This window comes from Anarhichas minor, unplaced genomic scaffold, assembly GCF_050575085.1.
Source record: "Anarhichas minor isolate MPS153535 unplaced genomic scaffold, ASM5057508v1 ptg000027l, whole genome shotgun sequence".
Taxonomy (NCBI): Eukaryota; Metazoa; Chordata; class Actinopteri; order Perciformes; family Anarhichadidae; genus Anarhichas; species Anarhichas minor.
In genome coordinates, this window is record NW_027466473.1 from 10,119,432 (window position 1) to 10,146,192 (window position 26,761).

A 26,761-nucleotide genomic window follows, 5' to 3' on the forward strand; every position below is an offset into this window, starting at 1 on the left:
TGAGGGAGCTCAGCGCAGATGGACGATAGGCGACAAAAAAACTTCTCAACCAAGGACATTACAAACAGGAAACCTGCAGGAAACCCCACACAGCGTTCGCATATTTTCGTCATGTTGTAGTTGACTCCAAAATAGCTCTACATTCAAGCATGCATACTGTAACATAACAGGTCAGAGATAGGAAGGAAAGATGAAAGAGAGACATTTCATTATGGAAAAGTTAGCATGGGGAGATTTAGATGAGCTAGATAGAGGTTAAAGATTATATCTGATACCCACACTATCTCATTTATTCACACAAGTTGACCGTGTGTGTGTGTGTGTGTGAGAGAGAGAGAGAGAAAGAGAGAGAATTGGAAGAAACCAATTTTCCACCCCGCCCAAATAAGTCCGCATTGCTCTGTGATTCATTGTGATATTGAATCGTAAAACCGTAGCAATTTAAATACAAAATGAGGCAAAGCGATTGCTATACCTCAGATTCAAACACTGCACAAACATGCAGGCAGTTAGTTTATGAGAGGAGGGTGGAGGGTTGTGCACGGATTCTTTGGATTTGTTCCATAATATGTCAGATGTTCAGAGTTATTTTTACATTATTGTGATGATCTGAAATTGAAGTCAGGCGCATGGGTGCATTGTAAAAAGAAGGATATTTATTTCAGTGTTTTGGTACTGAGTTTGACAGAAATGGAAGTAGTGACAGTTGAGGTGAGTAGTAAGTGCGTGTGCTCCTGAGAGGAAGTTGGGTTAAATCAATCAGCTCAGTGCTACCGTCCATATTTTGATCGCAGTTAAACTTTTTGCAAGTGTTACATTCCAGTTTATGGCGCATAACACTTTTGGTTCTCTGCGTTTTTAAACTAATCGAGGAAGGAATCAACAGTGATGTACAGTGCAGGAAATATAACTAAGAACTAGAAAGGTATGGTTCACATCAGAACTGAGCTCAAACAAATGGTCATGAAGGAAGAGCCCCAACATCAGGAAACGGCTAGGAAGGAAATCCTTCTTACAGGAACTGCTAAACAAAGATAGGAAGACTTATTTTTAAAAAAAAATCAGCAGGAAATAATGCAGAAGGAGACGTCAGAATGATGGTGAAGATGCAGGCTGCGGTGGAACTGTGGTTTCTTTCTGGTTGACTTTAGTGTCTTTTGGATTTCATTGGCAGTGAGGTTGTGCCAGATGCTGCAATGTGTGCAGAGTAGACGAACCAGATGTGTTTCGGAGAGTACCCTTATGTTTTCCACATGCATGTGGTTACATATATTATGTCTTGGATGCCCTTCAAAAGTAAGTCAAAAAAACGCTGCCAGCGATCTGTCTGCAGTATATTCTGTCTGAGGCGTCTGTGCACGGTTTTGACTTTTCAAGTTGACTTTTCTGATGACCCAAAGAAAACCCCAAACAGGCCCAACGTTGAATTTGTGAAATGAAACTGAGGTTTCTACAACACCTATAAGCGGAATAAATGTGTAGCATACTAAAAAAATATATATGTTTCATTATTTATTAATTCATAATTACATGTTAGCCAATTGCTATGTTCAGAAGAAATGATGGCCTCTTCCAGTGATCAGTGATGCAGGGGTGGAGAAGCTGTTTGTCCATGTGATCCTGGGAGCTGAGTTGTTGTAGGCATGAGCTGCTGGGGAAGTCTTCCAAATGAAATTTGTTCTCAGAGAGGGTCCGGACTAAAGGCAAGGCATGTATGACATCTGACACCTAGTTGAGACACACTAGGGCCTGTGCCTGCAGCTTTGCCTGAAAGTGGAGCTCACACGTGAGCTCCTGGTAGCCTGGCATGGACCCATGGTGCTCCTGTGAGCACATTAACTCTTATTCAACATAATATCTCCTGAGAGCACTGTTTGGCTCTGATAGGAGAACCCAACAATACCTACCATTCTGCTGTAGTCAACGTTTCTGTGCCCATTAAATGATCAACTATCATCTCATTGTACGAGTTTCTTTTGATTTTTGCGCTCCATACAAAATTGACCTCATCATTTGAGGTGACGCTGGTGTGAATAGAGCACATTGTGGAGCAATGCGATGAGGTAACCAAGTAAACTAAGCGGACATGAAGGCAAACCTTTCATACAGAAAAGGTATGCGAGAACATTTGACTGAAAGGGTTCAAGTGAGGAAATATTGGGTGAAAGCGCCTTGAGGCAAATCTTTGATTTGTGAGAGAAATAAGATATATAAACTTGACTTGACTTGAGGCAAGGCACCAAAATTAGGCTTTGAGTGACACCAATTGCCACACAATCTTTTGAATAATTTAATGAATGCGGCAGTATCAACTCCCCCATAGTTGTGTACACTCCATATATAGGGAGTGGTGGGGAGGGAGCAGCATAAAGAGTTGTTAGTTAGAAAGCTTCATTAATCCCTTATTTGCCACCAAATCAACTCGTACAGACACCAAAGGACACACAACCTTCACAGCAGATAACAAACAGAAAGCACAGTACAACAAATAAATAACACCATAAAAAGTAATTTGAGACATTTCCTTCTTGCTCTAAGAAGAATTGAGACAGCCAGGGATTGAGAAAAAGAGCGAGAGGCTCCCTCCATCTGGGCAACATTATTCAGATTCCTCACCATTGGATATTTGATGATGCTGGCAAAGGAAAGAGAGTGGGGCGTGGTGGAGACAGAGAGAGGTAAAATGGGGTGAGGGCACACACAAGGGGAGGGAAACCAAAGGAGGGCGCTGTTCTCTCACAGAGACGATGTGGCGTTGGCAACACTCCCCAGATATGCCTTCAACGAGAGGCGACGTAAGAAGTCAGGAATCCGATGATGGCCGATGCAGACAGCACATTTTATACATAATTACTATTATGTTAACTTGTGAGTGTTGCCTGGGAAACCAACCGGGGGAATATGACAGCTCAGACTAATATAATAACAGAAAGATCTGCAGAGCGACATTATGATGATGGTGAAAGTTATTTCATCAACAGTGGAAGATGGCCAGGCGGTCTTGCTGGTGAAATACTTTCATAAGTCACATCTCATGTGAATCTGTTTCAGCTTGTGGGAGAAAAGGGAGGGTGCAAACTAAATAGGGAGGGTAGGGAAGAAAGAATGTACTGAGATCTCATCATGTGATTTTTTTCTCTCTCTCTTTTTATATAGCTGCACAGTGATTACATGTTTGTAGTTTGGGGCTCTTAGCAAAGTTTTCCAAACCCTCTCGGCTCTCTGGCTCTTTTTCAACAGCCTACTTTCCCTTGGCTTTTTGTTTTTTTGGTCCAGTTGTGTGTGACGCGTGAGTGGAGTCCCTGCCCTTATTTCATGCAGTTTGGTTTAGAAGGAAGGAGAGGGACTCATGGAGAGGCGGACATTTACTTGACCTGTCAAAGGGAAGATGAATTGAAGGTATAAACAAAAGGGGCTGTTTGTGTTTTGGCCCGAGTGCGTATGCTTTTTTCCCTCACAGGGGAGTCGGATGAAGAGGAGGAAAGGCGTGGAGAAAGAGACTAAAGCTGAGAGAAAGTGAGAAAGTACCTGACGCGGGGGGAGAGAGGAGAAGAAAAGTTACCTAATTGTGTCACCCATGAGAAAAGGTGGATGGAAAGTTGAGGAATCTGTCTGACACGAGAGGAGGAGCGCCAGCCTGGGGGGGGACCACCAATACAGCCTTCTTCCAACAACAACAGGACAGGATGAGGTACCAAGGCAGGGTAAGTTCCTGACTACCATGATGCTCCTTGTTGTGTTTTCACGTTTAGTGCTGCACACTGACTGGCTTTTATGTGCCTTATCTGGGCTTACAAAGTGAAGCACAAGATCCGATCCACTAATTCACTGTCTCTGTTATGGAAGGGGAAGCAAAACAGAACAATGAGTCACTTCGAGGTTTTTTTCTTTTTCCTTTTTGCCCATGTATGAGTCAGTAAATATTTGGGTTTTTTGTATAAGGTTTAATCCATGCGGCCCAGGAAGAATAAACGTGGTATTTTTCCACCATATCCATTACTGGCACATGAGTGATAAAGAGCCAGCTGCGGTAGCAGAGCAGCTCGCCCTGGGACAGAGTGGAGGGGCATGCCTTATAAGGAAGACAATTCGAATGTAGTCGGCCCAGCAGGGCTTAGTCATGGGGCCTGGAGCCAAGTCCCACTGTTTGGTTAGCCTCCTCACTGGTTGTCACTGCTGCTCCACCTACAAACCTGCAGATTTCACTGAAGCTTCCTGATTATTATCAGTCAAATCCCCCCCCCCCCCCCCCATAAAGCATCCAAGCCCTGCTGGGAGCCTGTCAGTTAAATCAGAGTTAAAGCTGCAAGAGTTACATTGTGTTTTGGTTTTATCTCCACCCCAGACCTGTAACTCTGAGGGTATCTCAGCCACAGTATCTCCATAAGAAGGATTTTCACATCCTTTAAGACTTCCTCTACCCCAGCCGTAGAGGCAGGAATGCTTTCTGTGAGGCTTCTCATCCCGAAAATTAGTTCCACGTGTTAATAGAACCCCTGGGATAAAACTAAAAATAAGAACTCATGACTGCTGAGAGATAGATCTTTGAAAACAACGCTTGCTGTGTTTTTGTGTCAATAAAAAAAAAGAAGAAGTGGGGATAACAAGAATATAACAAATGTGGATGTGTCGGACATTGGAAAAGTGGACACTGCACAGGCACTGCACAGGCACTGCCAGCACAGCGGCTACTGTACATCTTAATTGTTGGTCTGCACTCTTAGTTATACTACTTTTGCCTTAAAGGTGTCATGAATGCAAGTTTCTTGTTGACCATGCATGCAAAAGCAAATCCTCAGTGTATAAAAGCATGCACAGCTGTTTGACACACAACATAGAAACATTTAGTGGCATTCACTCAACGCCTGCCCCAAACCTGACCCTAACATTCCTTTAGTTTTTTTATCCTCTGGAAACTCTGTGAACTGTAATTACTATCTGTAGGAAGCCCACCTGCAGGAGTGGGAGAACAATACTCTAAGGTGAAGCAGAGAGGAGTGGCTGCAGTGGGAATGTCCAGTGACTTTCCTTTGCTCTCGCTTCTTGGCAATCTTCCACTGTTGTCCTCTTGTTTTTTTAAGGATTTTCCTGCTTCCAGTGCCCAGAGATAATGACCTTTTTACCGGCATTAAATGGGACCCTTGAGAGGCTCTTGCATTCAAGAAAAACAGAAGTCCTGTGGAAGTCTAGCCCCTTTGTTCCACTTTCTGCTTGTTTTTTTTATTTTTTATGAACGTGTAAAGAAAAACAGCAGGGCTTCTCTCATAAATGTATCTTTGATACTGAAGATGGAGTGCAGCTGCTTTGGCTGGGGTGTAGTGCATTGATTACACACTGAATTGTGCGCCTGGATATTTATTCTCAGTAAGTATTGACAGCTGACAGTTTTATCTCTCTGCATGTGCGAGCGTGCATGTGGTTGTGTTTTTAATATCTTACCTTAGGGCATATCTTAGAATTTCACTCTGCCGTCTGGTAATTAGTTCCTGTCTGCACTATAATGTTTGCCGTCACAGTGGGGTTGACATGTACACACGCTTTTACTTGCGGCATCGGTTAAATCTCGTCTGGTGATATCGAGCTGTGTGTACTGCACATACATCATAAGACACTGTTCTTACATTGTGTTTTTACAGAGTTGTTTTGGTGTCAGTAAGTCTGGAGACATTTGCCCTGATATTGTGAAGATATGTTTGAAATATGTCTTTCGTCATAGATTCTATCTTGTGATAAAATGATGTGGCAATTATTGTAATATTGAGCGTCAGATGTCAATTTTTTCATAACTGGGTGAAATGTATCATGCATTGTGCCCCCTGTTGGTCAAAAGAGTGTAATTGTATCTATTGGAAGATTACCAGCAAAAACAGAGATCTTCTTCTCTCTGCTTCATTTCTGTTCCTCTCCGTAATGCTCCTCCTTCTCTCTCTCTTCCTGTAGCAGGTGGATGTTGAAGGACGAGTGCGCCTGGTGATGGAGAGCGCCCTGACGGCCCGGGACAGGGTCGGGATGCAGGACTTTGTCTTGCTGGAAAACTACAACAGTGAGGCTGCCTTCATAGAGAACCTACGGAGACGCTTCGGGGAAAACCTCATCTATGTAATAGAGCCAATTTCCTTCATGTGTTCCAAAACATTTCAGTTGCTGTGGTGAAACATACTTCAATGTGTTCTAATGTTTTGCCTCAGACGTATATTGGCTCCGTGTTGGTGTCGGTGAACCCTTACAAAGAGCTGGAGATTTACTCCAAGCAGCAGATGGACCGCTACAGAGGGGTCAGCTTCTATGAGATATCGCCTCACATGTGAGTCACTTCAGGGTCCCCAGACATTTATCTAACTCCTCCACTGTCCTCTGTAATAATAATCACATGGCATGCTGAGTATTATATGCCTTAATACTGAAACCTCCACATAGGCTTTCTATAGCTCGATGCATATACTGTATTAGGGGGGGGGGGGGGGGGGGGGTCTTTTTGTCACTCAATTAATCAAATTGTTTCAGTTCTACCTTAATATAATTCACATTAAACTGTCTCTAGAATTATAAACCTCTTTTGATTTTGCCTCATATCATTTCTAAATAGATCATGACAAGAATATTTAATAACAAAAATAGGTTTTACCAGGTTTATGCATTCTTATCATTTGTGGATAAATGTAATTTTGTAATGATTACAAATACATTTCATAGTGGGGAAGCAACAAGTACTTTGGTGCATATGCTACATAAGTGTGACAAAACTAAAGGTATTTGGGAAAAGACTGTTGACTTTCAAAGTACAACAGTTGAATACGCCATCCTTTTGTTTTTGTTGTTTACAGTTTTATTTTTAATTTTTTTTTGCTGTTTTCTTTCGCTGTGTTGATGTGACATTAAGTGTTCTCTCTATTTCATCTTTAATGTGTATACATGACACGTTTCTTTAAGATATTGTATTTTTGACAGCAGGGTCATGTGTGAGTTGGGGTTAAAGGGAAATTTAAAAAAAGAACACTATACAAATTGTGATATACGATGGATAGCATGTGATTATGTGCGCCTACTTATTTCTATAAGTAAAACATCAAATAAATAAATACATTTGATAATAGCAAGCATGTAAACCACATATTTTACTCATAACAGTCACAACAGACTGCTTGCATTGCTTCCATTGGACTGAAACGTTTGTGTGACTTTTCCACCATGTTTCAAATATATGTTGATCGGTAGTTGAAGCTGCTTTTGTTTTTCCCCTCAGCTACGCCTTGTCAGACAACACTTACCGAGCCATGCGGACCGAGAGGAAGGACCAGTGTATTATGATATCGGGTGAGAGTGGAGCAGGTAAAACAGAAGCGTCCAAGAAGATCCTCCTCTACTACTCTGTCACCTGCCCCGTTAATGAACATATGGCAACCCTTGGTGACCGCCTACTGCAGTCTAACTCTGTTCTGGAGGTATTTACACTATTCAAACAGCCGCAATCAGTTAAAAGCACGGTACATTTAGACTTATTTGACTTTCACAATAAATGACATTATCTGGTTGATCTGAGAAATCTGACTGACCTTTGCATATTTGTTATTTGTAAATGCTTCTTAATATTTATTCCTGATTGTTTGATTTTGTCATTGTATTGTTGCTCTTATGTTCTCTTCCTCCCTCTAATTTCCTTGCTTCTTTTGCCTTGCGCAGGCATTTGGCAACGCCAAAACATTTAGGAATGACAACTCCAGCCGCTTTGGAAAATACATGGATATCCAGTTTGACTTTAGGGTAAACGCTCCCTTCTTTGCTTTCACACTCTATAGAACTCATATGTGCTCATACCATACTGAAAACAGCAGTTTGTTTAGTTATATTATTGATAGAAGCTCAAACATTTAAAAGTCTAGGGCACTCAACCTGCTGTGTCCCGTAACTCTTCCCAGGGGGCGCCAGCGGGCGGTCACATCCTGAAGTACCTGCTGGAGAAATCACGTGTGGTGCACCAGAACCAAGGTGAGAGGAACTTCCACATCTTCTATCAGCTTCTGGATGGAGGGGACGACGACTTGCTGACCGCACTGGCCCTGGAAAGGAACCCTCAGAACTACAGCTATCTGGTGAAGGTGTGTGTGGTGCAGAAGTATGATGACTTGTTTTTTTTTTCAAACTAATATTTCTTACTGAGATGAATTGTGGTGTGATATTTCATTTTCTTGTTCAGGGAAACTGTCCCAGACTGAGCTCCGTCAGTGACAAGAGAAATTGGAAAGTTGTGATGAAGGCCCTGTCTGTTATTGGCTTCACAGAGGAAGAAGTGCAGGTCAGTAGCAATCACAGCCGTGACATTGTTTTTCACTCATATTCTCTGGTTTACCACATTGATGTGGAACTTCAAAAGGAATGGATCCAATATGAGCAATGATCTGGGAATGTTAATTTCCATCATGAACATGTCCACTGTTTGTTATCCTTTATTTTTTTGCACTGACCAAACATCCCTTTTCTTATCATCATAAAAACATTCAGGACAACTCTACATGAATCCTAAAGTAGTGATACAAGTTTAAACCACAGGACCCTGTGCAGTTTTAATAGTGAACAATCTGTATTTTTTACATTACATTGTTTTCCAACCAAAACTCTTTTTGGATCCTTAGAATGTTTTCGTCATGAAACATTTGCAAAGGCTTTTTTGAAGGTCTTTTTTAATCCTGCACTGTTTACATCAACTTTGCATCAAGCATTTGTTGTGACCATTTCATTCAAAAGGTTATTGAAAAACACTTTTACACTTGAAATGTCTCTGGTTCTGATTGTGTATGGATGATCATATTCTTAGTGACTCTCCAGACATTCATTGAAAACATCTGTGAGGTTGTTGACTGTCTTTCCTGTGTCTGACCTCAGAACTTGCTCAATATCATCGCCAGTGTTCTCCATCTGGGAAACACTCAGTTTGGGGAAGGGGAGGATGGAGAAGCTTATATCACCTCTGAGACTCAGATAACAAATCTTGCAAAGGTCAGAACAGTCCCACTAGTATTATTGGATGTTGAAATACGCAAAAACACATAAAAAAGTCATAGCTAACAGCAGATGTGTTGTTGTTTTCCAGCTGCTGGGTATCGATGTTTCAGTGCTCGGGGAGGCACTCACTCACAAGAAACTCACTGCCAAAGGAGAGGAGGTAACAGTCTTTGTGTCCGTGCTCCCCACATGTTTACTTGTTTCGTGTGTATCTTATGATCTTATAATTTTGTGTCTCGCTTGCGTTTGTGCATTACAGATGATCAGCCCGCTAAATTTTGAGCAGGCAGTGTCTGCCCGCGATGCCATAGCCAAGTCTGTGTACGGTCGGACCTTCACTTGGTTGGTGGAGAAGATGAATCAGTCGCTGGCTCTGAAGGTTGAGTAACAGTTCTGATAACAACTCAAATGCAACATGCAATTGTTGTGCTTTACCATTGATCGCATGCTGTGTACTTTACACGTTATGCAGGAGGAAATCTACCACAGCGGTAAGGGCTGCTCAGTCATTGGGCTTCTGGATATCTATGGCTTTGAGGTCCTACAGCACAATAGGTATGAGTTATATTCAATTCCATTTATTTACAGCGCATCTTAATCTGCCTCTGTTTTTCAGTGAACCAAAGGCTTTGTCAGAAATTGTCTCTAACGCACATAGCTTTTGCACATCGCTCCAGCATGGATTTGGCCTAACTTGCTTTATATTTCTCCTGACAGTTTTGAGCAGTTCTGCATTAACTATTGCAATGAGAAGCTCCAGCAGCTGTTTATTGAGCTCACCCTGAGATCTGAGCAGGAGGAGTACGAGACAGAGGGAATTGCAGTGAGTTGATTGTTGGTTGGGTCGTCAAAACAAAAAAGTTGGATATACTTATTGATATTTATATTTCCATGCTAGCATAACATTGTCCTCTCTCCCCCTCTAATGTCAGTGGGAGACGGTGCAATACTTCGACAACAAGATCATTTGTGACCTGATAGAGGAGAAGCACAAAGGCATCATCTCCATTCTGGTGCGCACAAGAAGTAGTTTATATGTTTGTCATGTATGTGATGTCGTCTTATACCCTCTGTCACTGCAGATAAAGTTAAATAGCGTGACTGTTTATTCAGGATGAGGAGTGCCTGAGACCTGGAGAGACCAGTGATGTCTCCTTTTTAGAGAAGTTGGAAGACACACTGGGCGGCCATCCCCATTTTGTCACGTAAGCATTGTCTTATATCGAATATTATTTTGACCAGCAGTGCAAAGACTCTCACCACGGCTTCTCACATCTGCAAGCCTATGTTTGTTTGAACCTCTCTGTGTGTGTGTGTGTATGTCTTTCAGTCACAAGTTGGCAAATGGAAAAACCCGCAGGGTCATGAGTAGGGAGGAGTTCAGGCTGCTGCATTATGCTGGGGAGGTCAACTACAATGTCAATGGTAAAGCTGTAATTCATCACTTGATCAACCAGTGGACTGTTTTTATTCATGCATTTATTCCACAATTGTTTTAGAGCGTGACCCACAACCCACTGTTTTTCTCAATGACAAGTGTTATTGTTTATCTCATTCAGGTTTCCTAGAGAAGAACAATAAATATCTGAACAGGAACCTGAAAGAGGTAAGAATAATGAAAATGGACACGGTTTAACCTTTACCTTTAAAAACCTTGAGGGAAGAGAAAGAGCGGGGGTCCGTCATGTTGACATGTGGTTGTGTTGTTTGGTCTCTGTTCAGGTCATGTGCCAGTCAGACAACCAGATCGTAAGTCACTGCTTCCGCAGAGAGGGAGTGATAGACCAGAAACGCCCTGAGATGGTGAGAATTTCTTTCTCTTTCTCTTTCTTTCTTTCACTCTCTCTTTCTTTCTTTCACTCTCTCTTTCTTTAATTCACTCTCTCTCTCTCTCTCTCTCTCTCTCTCTTAGCTGTTTTTGATCATTTCTAGGTGTGGTTTGAATCAAAAGTTTTCCTGTCGTTTACAGATAGTGATAACAATAAACCTATGAATCCTTTCTCGTTTTCAATACACACAGAAATATACAGAGAATTTCCCGTAGCTTCATGTTGTTTTTTTAAATCTGTTCCTTAGGCCGCCACTCAGTTTAAAAACAGCCTGGTGAAACTTATGGAGATCCTCATGTCTAAAGAGCCATCCTACGTGCGCTGTATCAAACCTAATGATGCCAAGCAGCCAGGTACACTTTTACATCTTGTAATATGAATTTCTTGTATATTACAGTACTATTCTCAAACAAAAGCAGTTAAAACATTTTTTAAATAATGTCACCTGTGCTATCGTGTGCCCTCTGAAGTGCCCTGTGAAGTATTTTAATGTGAAAGAGATTGAATATAATCAAAAAACAAGGTTTATCACCAAAATATAATGAGGCACTAATAAAACAAGGAAAATTAGAAATAAAGGCAGGTGTCTTTGAAAAATATAAAATAAATGGACGCCCAGTTGTTTCGTCATTTGAGTATTTATATATATATATATATATATATATATATATATAGAGAGAGAGAGAGAGAGAGAGAGAGAGAGAGAGAGAGAATATAGTATAGTATGTGTGCTGTGAGATTTGCCATAAGTGTATTATTGTAAATAAGTAGTAAATAAGTAAATGGGTTGTAGTAAATAAGATCTCTCCCTGCAGGAAGGTTTGATGAAGTTCTGGTCAGACACCAGGTGAAGTACCTGGGCCTGATGGAAAACCTGAGGGTCAGGAGAGCTGGCTTTGCCTATCGACGTCGCTTTGAAGCCTTCCTGCAGAGGTGACTGACTTTCTTTCTGAATGGCTTACAGCCCCAGTGATTGTTCATTATGTTGACTCCACCAACTGTCATTATTTTCTATGTACAAACGGCCACAGATATAAACCCCTGTGTCCTGAGACTTGGCCCAATTGGCACGGCAGACTTGCAGATGGTGTCTCGATACTGGTCAACCACCTAGGCTACCAAGCAGAGGAGTACAAACTGGGCAGGTAATGTATTGTTGGAGGGAGAGTACAGAGTGGGAGCAGAGTTTGGCAATGGGGGTCCATGAGTCGCTTCGTGGGCACAACAGATTATGGGACCATCCAGACTAAATGCATGCATCCATGCATACAATTTTAATTGCAGTGATTGTCAAATGGCATTGTAGTGTCATGTTGATCACACATTTCTTTGTCCACTTTCTGCAGGTCAAAAATCTTCATCCGTTTCCCAAAAACTCTCTTCGCCACTGAAGATGCACTAGAAGCAAAAAAGCCAGAGATAGGTGAGTAACAGTGGTAAGGTTTGTAACATTGGGTTATCAGAAAGGAAGACTATTATTAAGAATATTACCTTTGGGAAGTACATAATATGTTTACGGTGTCAGAGGGGTTATGATTCAAATGTTTCCGAGGTCATAATTTGAGGTAATGTTGTATTAGATGGCGACATATTGTGAGATATTTATATTATTGTGTTCACACCTATTAAACAGCAAACAATGTCCTCGCTGCAATTATCGCACTCTGTCACAATGAATCTATTCAGTGGTATAACTCCTATGCTGAACTATGAATCAGCAGCCACTGCAACACCTCTCCAACCACCTTTACTCTCTTTTATTTGTTGTGTTCTAGCTTTGACCCTGCAGACGTCATGGAGAGGCTACAGGGAGAGAGCCAAGTACCAACGCATCAGAAGCGCAGGTCAGAGCACCTCCCTCTGTTGACTCCCCCCTCAGTTTCCTGTCTCCCTTACAGTCTCACTGTGTCCCTAAAGCTTAATTGAATGCATGCATGCATAAGTACTCATCAGGTTTATTATGAACAAGCACATAAAAAATACTTTTGGGTGGCCATCAAAGTTTGGTCCACGTTTCAGCTCATGTATTTGGGTGTATATGCTTGTGAAGATTTCACTGTATCTCACTTAACAACAAATGTATTTAGCTGACATTCTATGCTTTACTAACCGTGGAATGGTCTCTTTGACCGAGTGTAAAAGGTGTTGTGGTGATGATCTTTGCATGTATGTGTATGTTCAGCGATTACGATCCAGTCTGGGTGGCGAGGGATGAAAGCACGCAGGAGGGCTAAGAGGCGTCGACAGGCTGCTGACTTGATACGCAGGTGCTTCACTGCTACTTTGTTACTGTTGGTTTTTGTATGTATTTTTGTGACTGCATTTTGCATTTACAGTTGATTTCCTTCTTTGTATCTATCTTTTTGTTTTCAGGCTCATAAAAGGCTTCATCTACCGCCATGAGGAATACTGCCCTGAGAATGAGTATTTCCTGGATCATGTGCGCTATTCCTTCCTCAAGAATCTACGTAAAAACCTGCCCAAGAGCGTTTTGGACAAAAACTGGCCGACACCCCCTCCATTACTCGTGGAGGTACACAGAGGCTCATTCTGCTACATCACATCGTTACATACAGATTAAAGAATGAATAAGTAGCAGAAGTAAGTTGGAATTTGCAGAGTTATTAATGCAAATTCTGCATTGTCAATTCCATGGTGCCCTACAGACCTCTGAGCACCTGCGGACACTGCACATGAGAAACATGTTCATGAAGTATTGCAGGAGGGTCCAGCCTGAATGGAAGAAGCAGGTACACTTACTCCAGAAAACATGGCCTTACTAGTTGTTATTCTTTTAAATGTGCAATTTCAAAAAAATCTTTCCTGATTTTTCTTTGCTCTCTAGATGATGCAGAAGGTTGTAGCCAGTGAGCTCTTCAAGGACCAGAAAGACAGCTATCCTCTGGGTGTTGGAAGGCTGTTTTTGGACTCCAGGCTGGGTACGTGTTGATACATGAACTAATTACCTCTGTACCAATTAACACCACACAGAGGATGTAATAACATTTACAGAGACTTCCCCATTGCTTTATATAGAACGTGAACAAATCAATCTCAAAGTCGTCCAGACCCTCGGCAATGACAAAGTGCAGGTGGGATGGACCTTTTTTTAATCCTATGCAATGTAATAAAAGTGCTACATGACTTTACAGCTGCCTCACAGTCATGTGTCTCCTTGTGCTTTTTCAGTATGGCGTATCAGTCGTAAAGTATGACAGGAGGGGTTACAAGCCTCGCCCTCGCCAGCTGCTGCTCACTAACGCCTTTGCTGTGCTAGTGGACAGGACCAAGATCAAACAGAGGATTGACTACACAGCTCTGAGAGGTGAAAGGCAATTTGAGAAATGTATTATGTTAAGATATTGATCAATGTCCTTGAATCCATGATCACTGCTGAGCTCATTTTCATTTCTCTAGCTAAAGAGGAGTTATTAAGTTGCTACAGTTTTCAGCAGTCATAACACTTCAATTACTGTACGTTATCTGTGCACTTCTGCAGAAATATGACATATGGCAACAAGTAAGATTTGCTCTTGTCATCCTGTGACAGAAAAAAAAGTGTTTCTCTCAGAAAGATACATTTAAGTGAGAGGATGACCATTTATTATGAAACCAAATCAGGAGATGAGGACATACATTCATTGTGATTTTATTCATTAGTTTAATGAATCCAAGCCAGGTTTTCTCTTTTAACAGGCATCTCTGTGAGCTCTCTCAGCGATGGGATGTTTGTTCTGCACATGCCCAATGAGGACAATAAGCAGAAGGTACAGTAAGACACAGCAGTCATGGCTGTTTACTAGTGCACGCCCATGCAACCACTCTAAATCCGGTTGTGTCCCTCGCAGGGTGACGTGGTACTGCACTGCAACCATGTGATTGAGCTGGTGACAAAACTAGCCATGATGGCCAGAAAAGTCAACTTTGTCAACATCAGCCCGGGCAGGTGAGGCTTCTCTGACTGCTTCTCTACGGTAGTCATTTTCCACCCAACAGTACTCATGTCCTATCCTGTCTTTTATTTGTTACCTCCTGTCTGGCATACAGCATTAGGTTCGCTGCGGCTCGAGGCAAAGAAGGAATCATTGATTTTGTCAGAGGTCCAGAGCTAAAGGTGGTCAAAGGCAAGCGAGGACATCTGCTAGTGGTGAGTCAGAGGCTGTTTTTATGTCATGTGTTGAGCCTGCAAGGTTTTTTGTTTTTTTTATATTAAAAACATTTCAGCCAGCTGACTGTATTCAATCTGCTTTCACTCTGCAGATTGCCCCTCGGAGCAACAGCTCATGAAGAAACAGAAAACAGCAACCAGATAAACTTAATCCTTTTAGCCTACTGGAGGACTGACCCTCAGAGGTTTTCACTGTTATGTGTTAGTTTGTAGCCGACAGAATAATACCACAAGCACACACAACAGAAGGAAGATTCCTTTCATATGCATCATCCTAACTACAAGAATGTCTCTAGTAATGCAATAATGAAAATCATAACATGAAGTGCTCACTGTTTCAATTGCTTCATCTCTTTATTGTCAGTCATACATAAATATATTTCCACTTCATCAAATATAAATAATAATATAATAATGTAAAACACTGTATCTCTATACTGTAAGAGACATAAAATAAAACCACTTTGAAATAAATAGCATGTTAATAAATATGTCAATAAATAGCAAATATATATTTGGAAAGTCCAGTAGACTGAAGGCTTGGGGGAAAAACATCATGTTGGGAAGTCTTGTCTGGGACCTTATTGCTAACTTACAGTTAGAGGTGAGACAGAAACTGTGGGAAATACCCAAGAAAACCCTTAAATATACAGTAAAACATGAGTTAAAAAGAGCACTCCAAGGAAAGTGTTGACAACACCACTAAAACACTGATTAAACTATTAACTATTATTCCAATTAGGTGCTGATCGCTGTTTATTCCCTTTATGTGCGTGTGTGTGTGTTGTCAGGGTGCCGGGGTTTTGTTTTCAGTCAAAAGTGTGTTTTTGAAGCCAGAAGGAGGAAGTCTCTTGCCAGCTTGGTTAGGTAGAGGTCTAGATCCCTCAGAATGACGTAACCCTCCACTCTGCTGTCCCATACTGTTTTGGATCTGGTTTGTGGGTTCAAGGGTGTGCGAGAGGTTGGCTTTGTCCAAGAGCTATTCATGTAACTCATCTGGAGAAGAAAGCAAAACAATTTTTCATCAGACATCAGTGTCACTTCCTCCGAAGGGTTTGTGTGGGCTAAAAAAAGCGTAAATTGTGAGTGGATTTGAGGAAGAAGACTGTGGATACCTGACTGCTGACTTGGCTCATCAGGTCCCTCAGGTCAAGCTGAATGTGCCTGATGCTCTGAGGTAAAGTGTTGCCTAACACCCGATTCATCATGTGCTCGTTCTCCTGCTTCTCTAGCTGTTTTCTCTTCTGCTCCAGCGTTTTCCAATAGGCTTCAATGTCCCAGAAAGCAGCATGCAGTCGTTCCCATTCCTGAATGCGCAACAAGAGACAGACACATGATTACATAATCAAAATGTTGCGCAAGACCCTCATTTTGCTTGAAGTTGTAAAAGGGGAATTCCACTCAAATTTTACATTCTGCAAGATCAGACTCTCAGACGATGTCATCAGGTTTCGTGTTTTTTCCTCATGAGGAAAACAATATCTCAAAACAGTGGAAGAAATTCTCAAAAAACGTTGAGAAATAATAATGTTTTGCAGTGTAACAACCAGTGGCGTAAGGTAGTTACGAAAGGCCCCGTTGCGCGCTATTATGACAGGCCCTAGTGCACGCTAGTTACTAGCTATGAAGCACACACAATCAGGAATATATATATATTTTACAAATGAGTTACTTAGCTATTGTATTGGGAGTAGCTCTCTCTACGGGCCCCCCACCGCTCAGGCCCCAGTTCAACAACACTGCCTGCACTCTCTAACAACCAGACTGATTTTTTTATTGCAATGTTTTGAAGAGGATACTAACCGTCAGATTTATCCAGCTGTAGAAATCTGTAGAAAGCAATGGCAGGCCCTTCAACTGCCGACTTCTGTCCTCAAAATGCTTATTTCCCAACTGCTGCTCCTTCTGTTAAAGTAAACATGGTAACCATTAAATATTTGTAATTATAGGGAAAGCTAATGATGGCTGTGTGCAGAGCGCACAGTGATAAGCTGACCCGTCAGGAGAGCAGGGAGACATGTTTTTACTACTCACGTATTTCTTCTGCAGCTGCTGGACACGGGTTCGGGTGGACCTCGTGAGACGAAAGGAGTTGTTGTATGTATTCCTCTGGAGGACCGGAGATGGAGAAGAGGACTCCACACAGTCCAGTACACAGCAAAGGAGGATGAGTGCCCGCCACCAAAGAGTCATCTGAAACAGTCACATGACCAGAGATGCGGGTTAATATCATCTATTGTTTACAGTTCAAGATGTAACACTTCTGCGTACAACACTGTATTTTAAAAAAAAAAGGAAAAAAAGGGTGACCCACAGTATCACTTCCAGTATAAACCACAGCGTTCCGGTTAAGTGAACTGATTCTCTTTATGGGAACTTAACTGTCAATTTCCATTCCAAGACCATTGATATTTCTTAAAGAAAATCCAACCCCACATCCTCCAAACTCCACCCCACGGCATGCTTTCTTTCTTATGTAATTCTGTAACACATTTTGTCTAGGTGCACATGCATGGAAACAGAAGTGTCTTGATTCCTCTAAATAGTTTAAGTGTGGAAGGAACGTGGCGGTTGTCTATGCAAAGTCCTGAATCCAAAGACTCAGATTACAGACATTACTACCGGCTGCTGTTGCAACAAAGATGCAAATTACCGATAAGGAAGACGTTATTGATGCTTACAGAAACACTGCAGCTTTCTGCCAAGCTTTTTTACTGTTTGAAATAGACAGTTTAAGTAAAGTGTGTTCAAGAAATACAAACTGAATGTTCCCAAACCAATGAGTCCATTTACTTGTATATGCACTGCCATAAACACACTCTGCATCTGTTTCTACAATTGTCTGCTGTGTAATTTCTAACATGTGCATACATGGTGATTCACTAAATAATTAAAAGAAATGTAATCTAAACTTATATACATGTATATTCACAAATACACAACCCATCAAACTATGGTCTTAGGTATCTATATTTTTAAGATAGGCTTACCTTGGATCAGCAGTGAACAAGATCAGGATAAATTCATGCTATGGTAAGGCTCATGTACTGTTTATATATTTGTCAGGTTCTTGCTTTCGGTTTCTGACTGGAGTTTTTTCTTTTTTTCCTTTCTGTCATTCTTTCTCTCTTACTCTCTCCCTGTTTCAGCATCTTGTGGTCATCAATATGTTTCAGACAGAAGTGGTAGGTAGGTGAGGAAGTGAGCTACAAAGGAAATGCATCGTGCATTTTCTTTTCTCTAACAGGCATGTGGGAAATTAGTGTTTTTTAGGAGCTCTGATTAAATGTTTGGGTTAGCTCTATAGTCTAAAAAACCTATTATCTAAAAAACGTTCAGAGTGTGGTTGCGTATTTAAGTTGCATCACCTTTTTTACCAGGATATTTAAAGTTAAACTGACAGACAAGAAAGGAAAGCAAATAGGATTAAATAGGAGTATAAGTGTGAACAATATGTCACTTTTATTATTGATATCCTGCCTTAATAACTGCTATTTATAATCAATTCAAAACAACTAAAATCACTAAACTTTTTTCAGGAGGCAGTGAAGTTCAGTCTTGACTGTGCATCTTAAGGGAATGTTTGAGGAGTCTCATGATGGAGATGAGTAATGACTGGCAGTTTCACTGATTCTCACTAAACAAGACAGAAAAAAACAACTCAACTATCCTTATGACTCATTGAATGTCATTTTTGGAAAAAGGCGTTTTATCATAAATTTGCATTGTCACTGAAAATAAAAACTGAAGCACTTTGTTGCTTGTTTGTTAAAAAAAGTTATATTCGAAATTAAGATAATGATATTATTAGTGTCATTATGTAATATATGTGATTCTCTGGGTCTGACGTTGATTCTGAGGCTTCACTGCTGCCATGCAAAGTCCTCGTTACGAGGGAACTAATGAAGAATAAAGCTCGTTATTGTCAAGAGCCCTGCCAACTCTGAGTTTATTTCTTCATCTGTTCTGTTTTCATGCCATATCACTAACTGCCACTCCTTCCTGCCCTGCGAGCATCTCATTCCCATTCCCATCACCTAAACTTCACTCTTCCCACCTGCACCTCATTCCTTCATCAGCCACCATCTATGTATACCTCCCCAGATCAATTGTTCCTCTGCCAGACTGTCTAATAGCCTTCCTCAGATTTGTTTACCTGGTCTCCTGCCTGCCTTGAAAAGATGAACTTTCCTGTTACATTGATCGCATCTGTGCCGTGCTTTGTCCAGAATCATGACAGTCATAACCTTGATATGCCATTTACTGTAGATTTGACTGTAGTTTTCCATTTTACATCACTCATTCTCATCTCTAGGCTTTATTTAGTCGGATCCTGCATGCTCTTACAAAATGTTCTCGGTGTTATAGTTGAAAGTGTTATTGAAAATGTATATATTCAGTTTTCCTCATGGCCAAAGGAACTGCTCCCTCTTCCAGAAAATTGCACACACTCATGAAGAACTTGATAATTCTTCGGCGGTAAATTCCCAACCAGAGATAAATCTAAATTGTAAAATGTGGGAAGTCACCCAACATTCAAATGAAAGACAACTGGGGGGATATTCTGTCAACCCACTGAAAATTGAATAAAATACTGAGTTGATTAAAGCTTTTGTTTTATGATCAGTGAGCTTGAAAGAAATAAAGTTGGAAATGTGTACAGTGCCAGTACGTGTGTTTATTTATCAGGTTTGAGTTGGACAAAATGCAGTACTGCTGATCCTCTTCAACACTGCTGCATTAAATGATTATAAGTTGTGAATGCTGGTCTTTTACATCATTTAATTTCCAGTTATGTTGTGTACATTCCGGCAGTTAAATGTAACAAAAGTTATCTATCATTAAAATGTAAGGCCTGATTGTCATTGCGGCCTTTTTTTTTACTGCACTTGTGCAGACTTGATTGATTCTGCCCTGATTAGATGCAAAATAAAATAATTCATTCTGAGCAGTCTCTTCTTACCACACCTACCAAAACCACCTGTCCACAGAGTAAGGGCATGTTTATTCTCTGAGGATGCGATTATTTATGGTAAAGTGTTAGTGGCCACACCTGATGGGACCGGATCGGCCAGTTCACACTGCCAGAATAAAGGCCTAAATGGAACTTAAACAACAAAACCCAAGTGTTTTGAACTTAAACAACAAAACCCAAGTGTTAAAGATAACGTAGTAAACATATAGAAGTATATGGATTTTGATTTTATGACCACAGTAGCTGTTAAATGCTCCTCTACCTTTCCTTTCTTTTAATTAGACAATAGCGAAGGATAAAATGGGCATCTTATTCAATGGTAACAATTACATTTAATGACAAATTTCTCATTGTCAGGTTAAAAAAATCAAGCTAATTCTAAGAGCGTGTATTAGGATCAGTTGGGGTTATTTCTCTGGATTTAACAGGTATGACAAAATATACACAGTGCCAAGAAAAGTTACAGTGTGACGACAACAAACGCAGAGGGCAAAGATGAGATCGTTTGTGAAATTTCCTCTGAGATATTCTATGCAACACCAAAAAATCCTTGAAAATCCTTGAAAATCCCTCTTCACTCGAAACACTGGTGAAACAACTGGCGGTTAAAGCCTGCCTCGTTGTGGTGTGGCGGTTTCACATTGGCATATCAGTGGGCAGCAGGAACGTCTAGATGGTTTCTTTGTTACGCACAGCTGAGGCCAGAGGTTGTCAGTGTTCAGCATGGGTTTAAAGTTCACGCTGTCACGTAATAGTTCTGTCTCTGATTTACTGTTTATTACTCTCTAATAGAAGTTAACCTATAACCCAAGGCATTTGTGACCTAATTCATTAAATCAACCTATACATCACAAGACCTTTTTCCATATAGTGTTGTCATTGATGTGGTATTATAGTTAAAGTGTATTAGTGAATATATGTTTTGCCCTAAGTGTGAAAAAGCAACTGCCGGCCAGGAATGTGTATAGGGCTTTTTTGTACAGTATGTTATTAATTTTAATCTAATCTAGTCACATAAATTATTATAAATCACTTTACATATTTCATTCATACAGTTGATGTATACAGTTCCAGCTTTTAACAAAAACTTTGTCGGCAAAAAATGATAGCAAAGTAATAGTATTACGTTCAGACTCAGTTCACCTCAACATTGCAGTGTCAGTTTTATGCTGACAATATACCATCTTGTATGCCACAGAAATCAAAGCCTTCTCCAGGTTACAGTTTGTTTTGTGTGACTTCCAGAAATCTTTCATAAATTAAAAGCTTCTTCCAAACTGGTATGCACTTTGCAAGAGACCACAGACCTTGGATGATCCATGCCCCCTAATGAAATGATGTCCATATGGATTAGTAACTGAGCTTGTCTCTCCTTAGTAACGGAAAAAAATACATTATATTATCCTCTATACTATCTACACTGGATTATGGCAATATTGTATATGCTGATTATTTTTCATTCAAAAAAAGACACTACAAAAAATGCATACTCGAAGGCCACCACTACACTTTAAATGAGGAAATCAGAACTTAAAGAAACTATCGGTACTGTGGGTGAGTGGGTGAGTCACGGTTCATAAGCATGCTGACTTCCTCTCAGAAAGAGAGAATGCTGAGTTCTTCTTGAACTGTCATGATATGATCAGAAAAAGGGGAATGTGTGCATGATCAGAAGGGCTTCCCTCATTTTAGCAACCCCCTCCCATATTCCCCTCGTACAGTAATGCCAAATTTCCCTTATGATGCGTACAATTTACTCTCAGTCTATTTTCAGTCTCATTCATTTGTGGTTTCAGGCATCCCTTTTAGTTTTGTTATGTATTTATTTCCCATTTTTAGACTTCCTCAACAAACAGTATCCAATGCTGCACTGACATCCAGTTCTCTTATTCACCACATGGGAATTTAAGTATTATTATATTTTATTTATTTACTATTTATTTATCTACTGTGATAAAAAAAAAAGAAGCTATTGAGCAATATTAGTCTTTCAAAAGCTTAAAAAAATCCTAATGCTGATTAATAATGCAAACATTTAGGAAATAATCCTATGAATTATATAAAGAAGAATTATATAAAGAAATAAGTTACTGCTGTTTCTCATCCGTCTGACAGAGTTCACCAAGTTCTTTGCTTGAAAGCACGGACACAGCAGGGACATTGTGCAAAAGAACAAAAGACAGCTGCACACAGTGTAGTTGGACAACAACACATTTTTGATCTGGCCCGTGCATTTGACCTGGTATAAACTCCCCAGGGGTTCTATTTAGTTTGGATCACTTTAATAAAAGAAAGGTTGAGTGAGGGTGTTTTAAGAGGCCGGCCTAATTCATTGCTGGCAAAGACTCTTCGAATGTTCACTATGACATTGTGATACATCCTGCATACACCTGACTGTTCTTCATTATCTATATCTATTGCATTTTTGAATATCAAGGGCTACAACGGGTTACATTGTTTTTGTTCTCTAAATAGAGGAAGCAGATTTTTTCAGAAATCCAAAATATAAAGTTTTAATCTTTGGATACAATTTTTCACAGATGCTGATGATAATATTCAGTCCACATGAAACAATTATTTCACCTTTGGTGTCCAAAAATCTTTATTTTGGAGGTTATATGAATATTCCCATATCATTTATCTCAGGGCAGGCTCTAAGTAGTAGTAGTAGTTTGAGTAATAAATAAAAAGATACAGTTGGCAGTTGGTAAAACCCTTTTCTTGTGGTTTTCACATAAGCTCTAACCAGCAATAAAGATTATTAAAGTAGTCTTAAGGCCCTGGATTGTACTTAAATGTCCATAGCTGTGTACGATCTATAACATTCCAGTTCATGCAAGACGGTTTCAGCTGAGAGAAAATATCAAATCAAGGTCGATGGGATTTGATTCCAATCCTGAAAAGATTTGACTGTTTCTGACAAAAAGGAAATTACAGGTAATGAAATAAAATGTTCATTGTAAAATTAATACAAATTTAAAGTCCCCCTTGACTCAGAAATGTATTTTTACTTACTGAAAAGTAAATAAAGTCAATTTTTAAATAAAAAAGCCATGTTTACTTGTTTGTGTAAAGAAACAAACATTTGTGACACAAATGATTTCTCAAAGTATTTTTGAATGTCTTTAAACGTGTCTGGGGGTGATCTTCAAGAATTGCAGGGACCTGCAGCCATCTTGCATCCATACCAGCTAACTTTGAGTGAGGAGGAAGTTTGTTGAGCCTAAGCTGATATAAAATGTGGGTCCATTGCCATTATGGGACAGAAAGTCACCGTTCAAAGGAAAGATTCTGTTTCTGACAGACACAGGCTGAATCCATGTCAATCTAGGCTTCTCTAAATCTTAGCTGACGGAGGCGGCTGTGGCTCAGAGGTAGAGCGGGTCATACTTTAATCAGAAGATCAGCGTTTCGATCCCCGGCTCCTCAAATCGCTGTATGTAATGTTACTTCAGATCCTGATGGGTAGGTGGCGGCATCCGCCATCAGTGTGTGAATGTGTGTACGAATGGGGGACTGCTGACATATAGTGTACAGTATTTTTAATCATATCATCATTGTAAAGTGGAAGCTGTTATCACTAATCATAGAATTAAATAAGACTTAACATTATCTAGAGATTTACTGCTTTGCTCCAAGAGCCTATAACCTCCACGATTGTCCCCGCTTGACCGAACGGGGCAGAGGTAAACAATGCACGAAAACATCTGAGGACAGCTGCACAATCACAAAAGAAGAGATAGTCTAAGAAAGTTGTTAAATTGGGTCACCACCAGCTGGGTCTGATCTGTTTAGACAGCTTGACGTTTGAAGTCCTGGGTCCTTTTACGTAATACTTATTGACCACAGCGGATTTGATCCCTATAAAAGCAGCAGTCACTTCTCTGAAAGGTAGATGCGCTTATAGGGTTGGTTTTGCCGTCTCGACTTGTATTTTGTGACTCCCTCTGTACCAGGAAAAATGTATGCAGCTATCACGCTCCTGGTCTTCATGTGCTTGACTGCCAGCACCTATGCAGATCACCATCATCCTTGTCGTAAGAATTTGTAGTTCCATCATTTTGGTTCTTTCTGTTGATTTTGTGTAGTGTTAGGTCGTTAGGTAGCATGTTATATTAGTGTGTCCAATGTTTAATATGTTGTTGCATGCATGCATAAGACTCATCTAACTGACACTGTTATATTTCAGATGCTCCCAATATGACAGGATTCATGAGTCTGGTGAGTTTTTAAAATGTGTCTTTCAGGAAAATTTGTATTTCTGTTATTTTTTTTATTTTTTTTTATAACATTTTAAAATCTAGCACTAAACTCTCGGAATGCATGTTTGTTCAATGAAACTGCAGAGATCCATGAAGGGTGACGTGAAAGCATATGGTGCATTCACTTATGATTCGATGGGCAAGAAACTGCGGTTCAGATCCAACGAGAGCTACCCCACCAACACATCACTGGGTTTGGATCTGCTGATGTTTTTCGATGAGGTGGGTGATTTGTTTCTTCAAAAAAAAAAATGTAACAGATCACTTAATGCTGTTTTGCGCCTGGACATCTGAATCTGTATCTACATCCTGCAGGGGATATTCTATGAGATTGACAGCAAAAACCAGAGCTGTGAGAAAAAAGCGTTGCAATGCACCCAGCACCCTCTGGATATCCCCGATGATGCAACGTTTATGGGTACAGTAAACGTCGGGAGTCCATCAATTGAAGGGGAGGGTATAAAAACCAACGTATGGACAGGATCAATGCCAGACATTAAAGGTGAGAGAAATGCTACAAAATAATATGTCAAATAATAATAATAATATGTGCCTTGAATATGTGACAGAGGGAATTATGACTTGAATATTTTCCGTCTTTCTCTTTTTCAGGCCACTACTCCATGTCTGTAACTATGGGATGTTTGCCTGTGTGCACGATGTACTTCCATGAGTCCTCAGCATTCTTAGTCAGGTTGGTGAATTGTTTTTAAATCCTTGGAGAAAATACCACTCCAGGTATATTTAAGTGACTTTTTTAGCATCTGTTAGGTGCATAAGGCTAAAATAAATGTCATGTTTTTTATCACTTTCTCACAGCATCACGGAGGTTGAAAGCGAGATCAAGGATCCTGATCTTCTCGTGGTTCCCTCCTGTTGTCTGGCCCAGCCTTTGGAGGAGACACCTGAAGGGACAGTCAATAGCTTCCTCAACGAGTTCATGTAGATGAAACCTCGCCGGCAGAAAATCCAAACCCCTATACAATTGTGGCCTGCCAGAACTTTAGACTTTTCTCTGCTTTTCATGTGTGACTTGAGCTTTTTGTGTGACACTGCACTACATCACAGTTGTTTCCATCACATCTTTCACTCCCTTATGAAGATATGGCTTTGAATGGATCATCCTGTATGCATACACTTGATGTAAAGGAAAGAGATATGACATGGATTATAGAAGTAGTCATAATTACTAACTGTTTGGTGGCTTTTCAAGTTGGTCCTGCTTACAAAACCTGTAAGATATGATTAATGGAACAATAAAATGTCAAAGCTGTCAATGGTGTAAAGAGACGTGTCTTTTTTTGAATCCAAGATTATTTCCTTTGTACAACTTTTGAACAAGCAGGTTTTGAATCAAGAAACAGCAAACCATTTCAGAGCTGTAGGGCCGGATTAATCCAATACGGGGCCCCGGGGCCATAGGGTTGGGCCCCATTTGACTACTTGTTCCTTTTACTATGTGCCTTCCCTATCACCTAGAAGTAACCTTCAAGGAGAGTGTATGCCACATTGCAGATCATGTTCTGTCCAGGGATCCAGTAACAATTAGGTTTTTGTCATTTGATTAAACACAGTTTTAGGAATATGCAACTTGTACACACAATATCAGCTAAAATACGTTTTAATTTGAAGAACTGACCATCTTCAAGTCTAACAACAGTGTTGATATAAGTAAGAATAATATTAATGTATATCAGTGTGAATATTACAAATACCAACATGAACATATTAATAATAGCTGTATTAAAACAGAGTTGTATTAATAAGAGTGTTCTGGTCTGGAAGACAGTCTACGGTGTTCAATCCAGTGTCAAGGCAGTCCTGATAGAACTAGAACCAAGCAACCAAAATATAAGGTTATAAAATGGAATTATCATGTTCATTGCCTTCAGGAGGATTTGGGTTTTAAAAAAACAAACATTTGTGTTGTGCAAAACAAAAATATGATTGGGAGTTTTCGTTGAAATGTTTGCATCACATGGTTTACTCAATCATTGCACTCTGCAGTCACAACACGCAGGTTTTTGTTGTTGAGGGGCCATTTGTTCATCATGCTCAAACATCTACCCAAATGATCAAACTGACTCAAGTTTTCATGATGTTGATATTAATATTAGTCACCAGTACAGGCTACTTTTGTTTGCTCCGTGGTATTTTTAATACTTATCACATTAGCCTACTTCACAGTAGCAGCATACACAGAACGGATGAAACATGAGGGCAGCTTGCTCTTTAACGCTATTTAAGCTGAGGAGGTCAAAACTAGTGACTAAGATGTTTTAAAGATTAATTTGGGTCATGAAGGGGTTGTGGTATGGAAATGTCTTGAGCATATCTATTCCTCCTGTCACACAACTCAAGGTTAAGCACCTCATTATTTAATTTCCTGAGGAATTTAACATGTTTATACATTTGTTAATGCAATACACAAATACATTCGCGATACATTTGTAATCGTGGAGTCATGCAGATTAATTTCAGACTTGTATGTTGCTGCTTGAAGTGGATATTTTGAGACAATGAGCTC

The 26,761-nt window shown here is 40.2% G+C and overlaps 3 protein-coding genes across 3 annotated transcripts; 2 read left to right on the forward strand and 1 right to left on the reverse strand.

Moving 5' to 3' along the window:
- The first annotated feature begins 3,601 nt into the window (after positions 1-3,601).
- Positions 3,602-16,251, forward strand: LOC142960170 (unconventional myosin-Ic-like). Its single transcript, XM_076101841.1, has 32 exons — positions 3,602-3,704; positions 5,941-6,099; positions 6,189-6,304; positions 7,244-7,442; positions 7,681-7,761; positions 7,917-8,096; positions 8,195-8,293; positions 8,881-8,994; positions 9,089-9,160; positions 9,260-9,379; positions 9,473-9,555; positions 9,718-9,823; positions 9,933-10,013; positions 10,114-10,205; positions 10,331-10,425; positions 10,560-10,606; positions 10,723-10,803; positions 11,077-11,182; positions 11,645-11,762; positions 11,861-11,974; positions 12,176-12,252; positions 12,605-12,673; positions 13,012-13,096; positions 13,203-13,362; positions 13,496-13,579; positions 13,675-13,768; positions 13,866-13,921; positions 14,019-14,154; positions 14,526-14,596; positions 14,678-14,775; positions 14,877-14,976; positions 15,090-16,251. Exons 1-32 carry the CDS (start codon positions 3,687-3,689, stop codon positions 15,114-15,116), a joined length of 3,138 nt encoding a protein of 1,045 aa, XP_075957956.1. The 5' UTR covers positions 3,602-3,686; the 3' UTR covers positions 15,117-16,251.
- Positions 15,432-18,213, reverse strand: LOC142959889 (uncharacterized). The gene is made up of 4 exons (XM_076101393.1): positions 17,032-18,213; positions 16,801-16,902; positions 16,113-16,304; positions 15,432-15,993 (listed from the first exon to the last, which is right to left on the reverse strand). Exons 1-4 carry the CDS (start codon positions 17,188-17,190, stop codon positions 15,811-15,813), a joined length of 636 nt encoding a protein of 211 aa, XP_075957508.1. The 5' UTR covers positions 17,191-18,213; the 3' UTR covers positions 15,432-15,810.
- A 2,729-nt stretch (positions 18,214-20,942) lies between these two features.
- epd (ependymin) lies at positions 20,943-26,576 on the forward strand. The gene is made up of 6 exons (XM_076101842.1): positions 20,943-24,009; positions 24,162-24,193; positions 24,319-24,456; positions 24,550-24,736; positions 24,847-24,928; positions 25,054-26,576. The coding sequence occupies exons 1-6, from the start codon at positions 23,934-23,936 to the stop codon at positions 25,178-25,180; spliced, it is 642 nt and encodes a 213-aa protein (XP_075957957.1). The 5' UTR covers positions 20,943-23,933; the 3' UTR covers positions 25,181-26,576.
- The last annotated feature ends 185 nt before the right edge of the window (positions 26,577-26,761 follow it).

Excerpts from the sequence above, each read along its gene's own strand:
- LOC142960170 (XM_076101841.1), top strand. Across the intron at positions 8,294-8,880 it reads TCACAGAGGAAGAAGTGCAG|AACTTGCTCAATATCATCGC; the intron begins GTCAGTAGCAAT and ends GTCTGACCTCAG. Across the intron at positions 10,426-10,559 it reads GGTCAACTACAATGTCAATG|GTTTCCTAGAGAAGAACAAT; the intron begins GTAAAGCTGTAA and ends TATCTCATTCAG.
- LOC142959889 (XM_076101393.1), bottom strand. The coding sequence starts at position 17,190 with ATGACTCTTTGGTGGCGGGCACTCATCCTCCTTTGCTGTGTACTGGAC. Across the intron at positions 16,903-17,031 it reads AGCAGCTGCAGAAGAAATAC|AAGGAGCAGCAGTTGGGAAA; the intron begins GTGAGTAGTAAA and ends TTACTTTAACAG. Across the intron at positions 16,305-16,800 it reads ACAGCTGGATAAATCTGACG|GAATGGGAACGACTGCATGC; the intron begins GTTAGTATCCTC and ends TTGCGCATTCAG.
- epd (XM_076101842.1), top strand. The coding sequence starts at position 23,934 with ATGTATGCAGCTATCACGCTCCTGGTCTTCATGTGCTTGACTGCCAGC. Across the intron at positions 24,194-24,318 it reads TGACAGGATTCATGAGTCTG|AGATCCATGAAGGGTGACGT; the intron begins GTGAGTTTTTAA and ends ATGAAACTGCAG. Across the intron at positions 24,737-24,846 it reads ATCAATGCCAGACATTAAAG|GCCACTACTCCATGTCTGTA; the intron begins GTGAGAGAAATG and ends TCTCTTTTTCAG.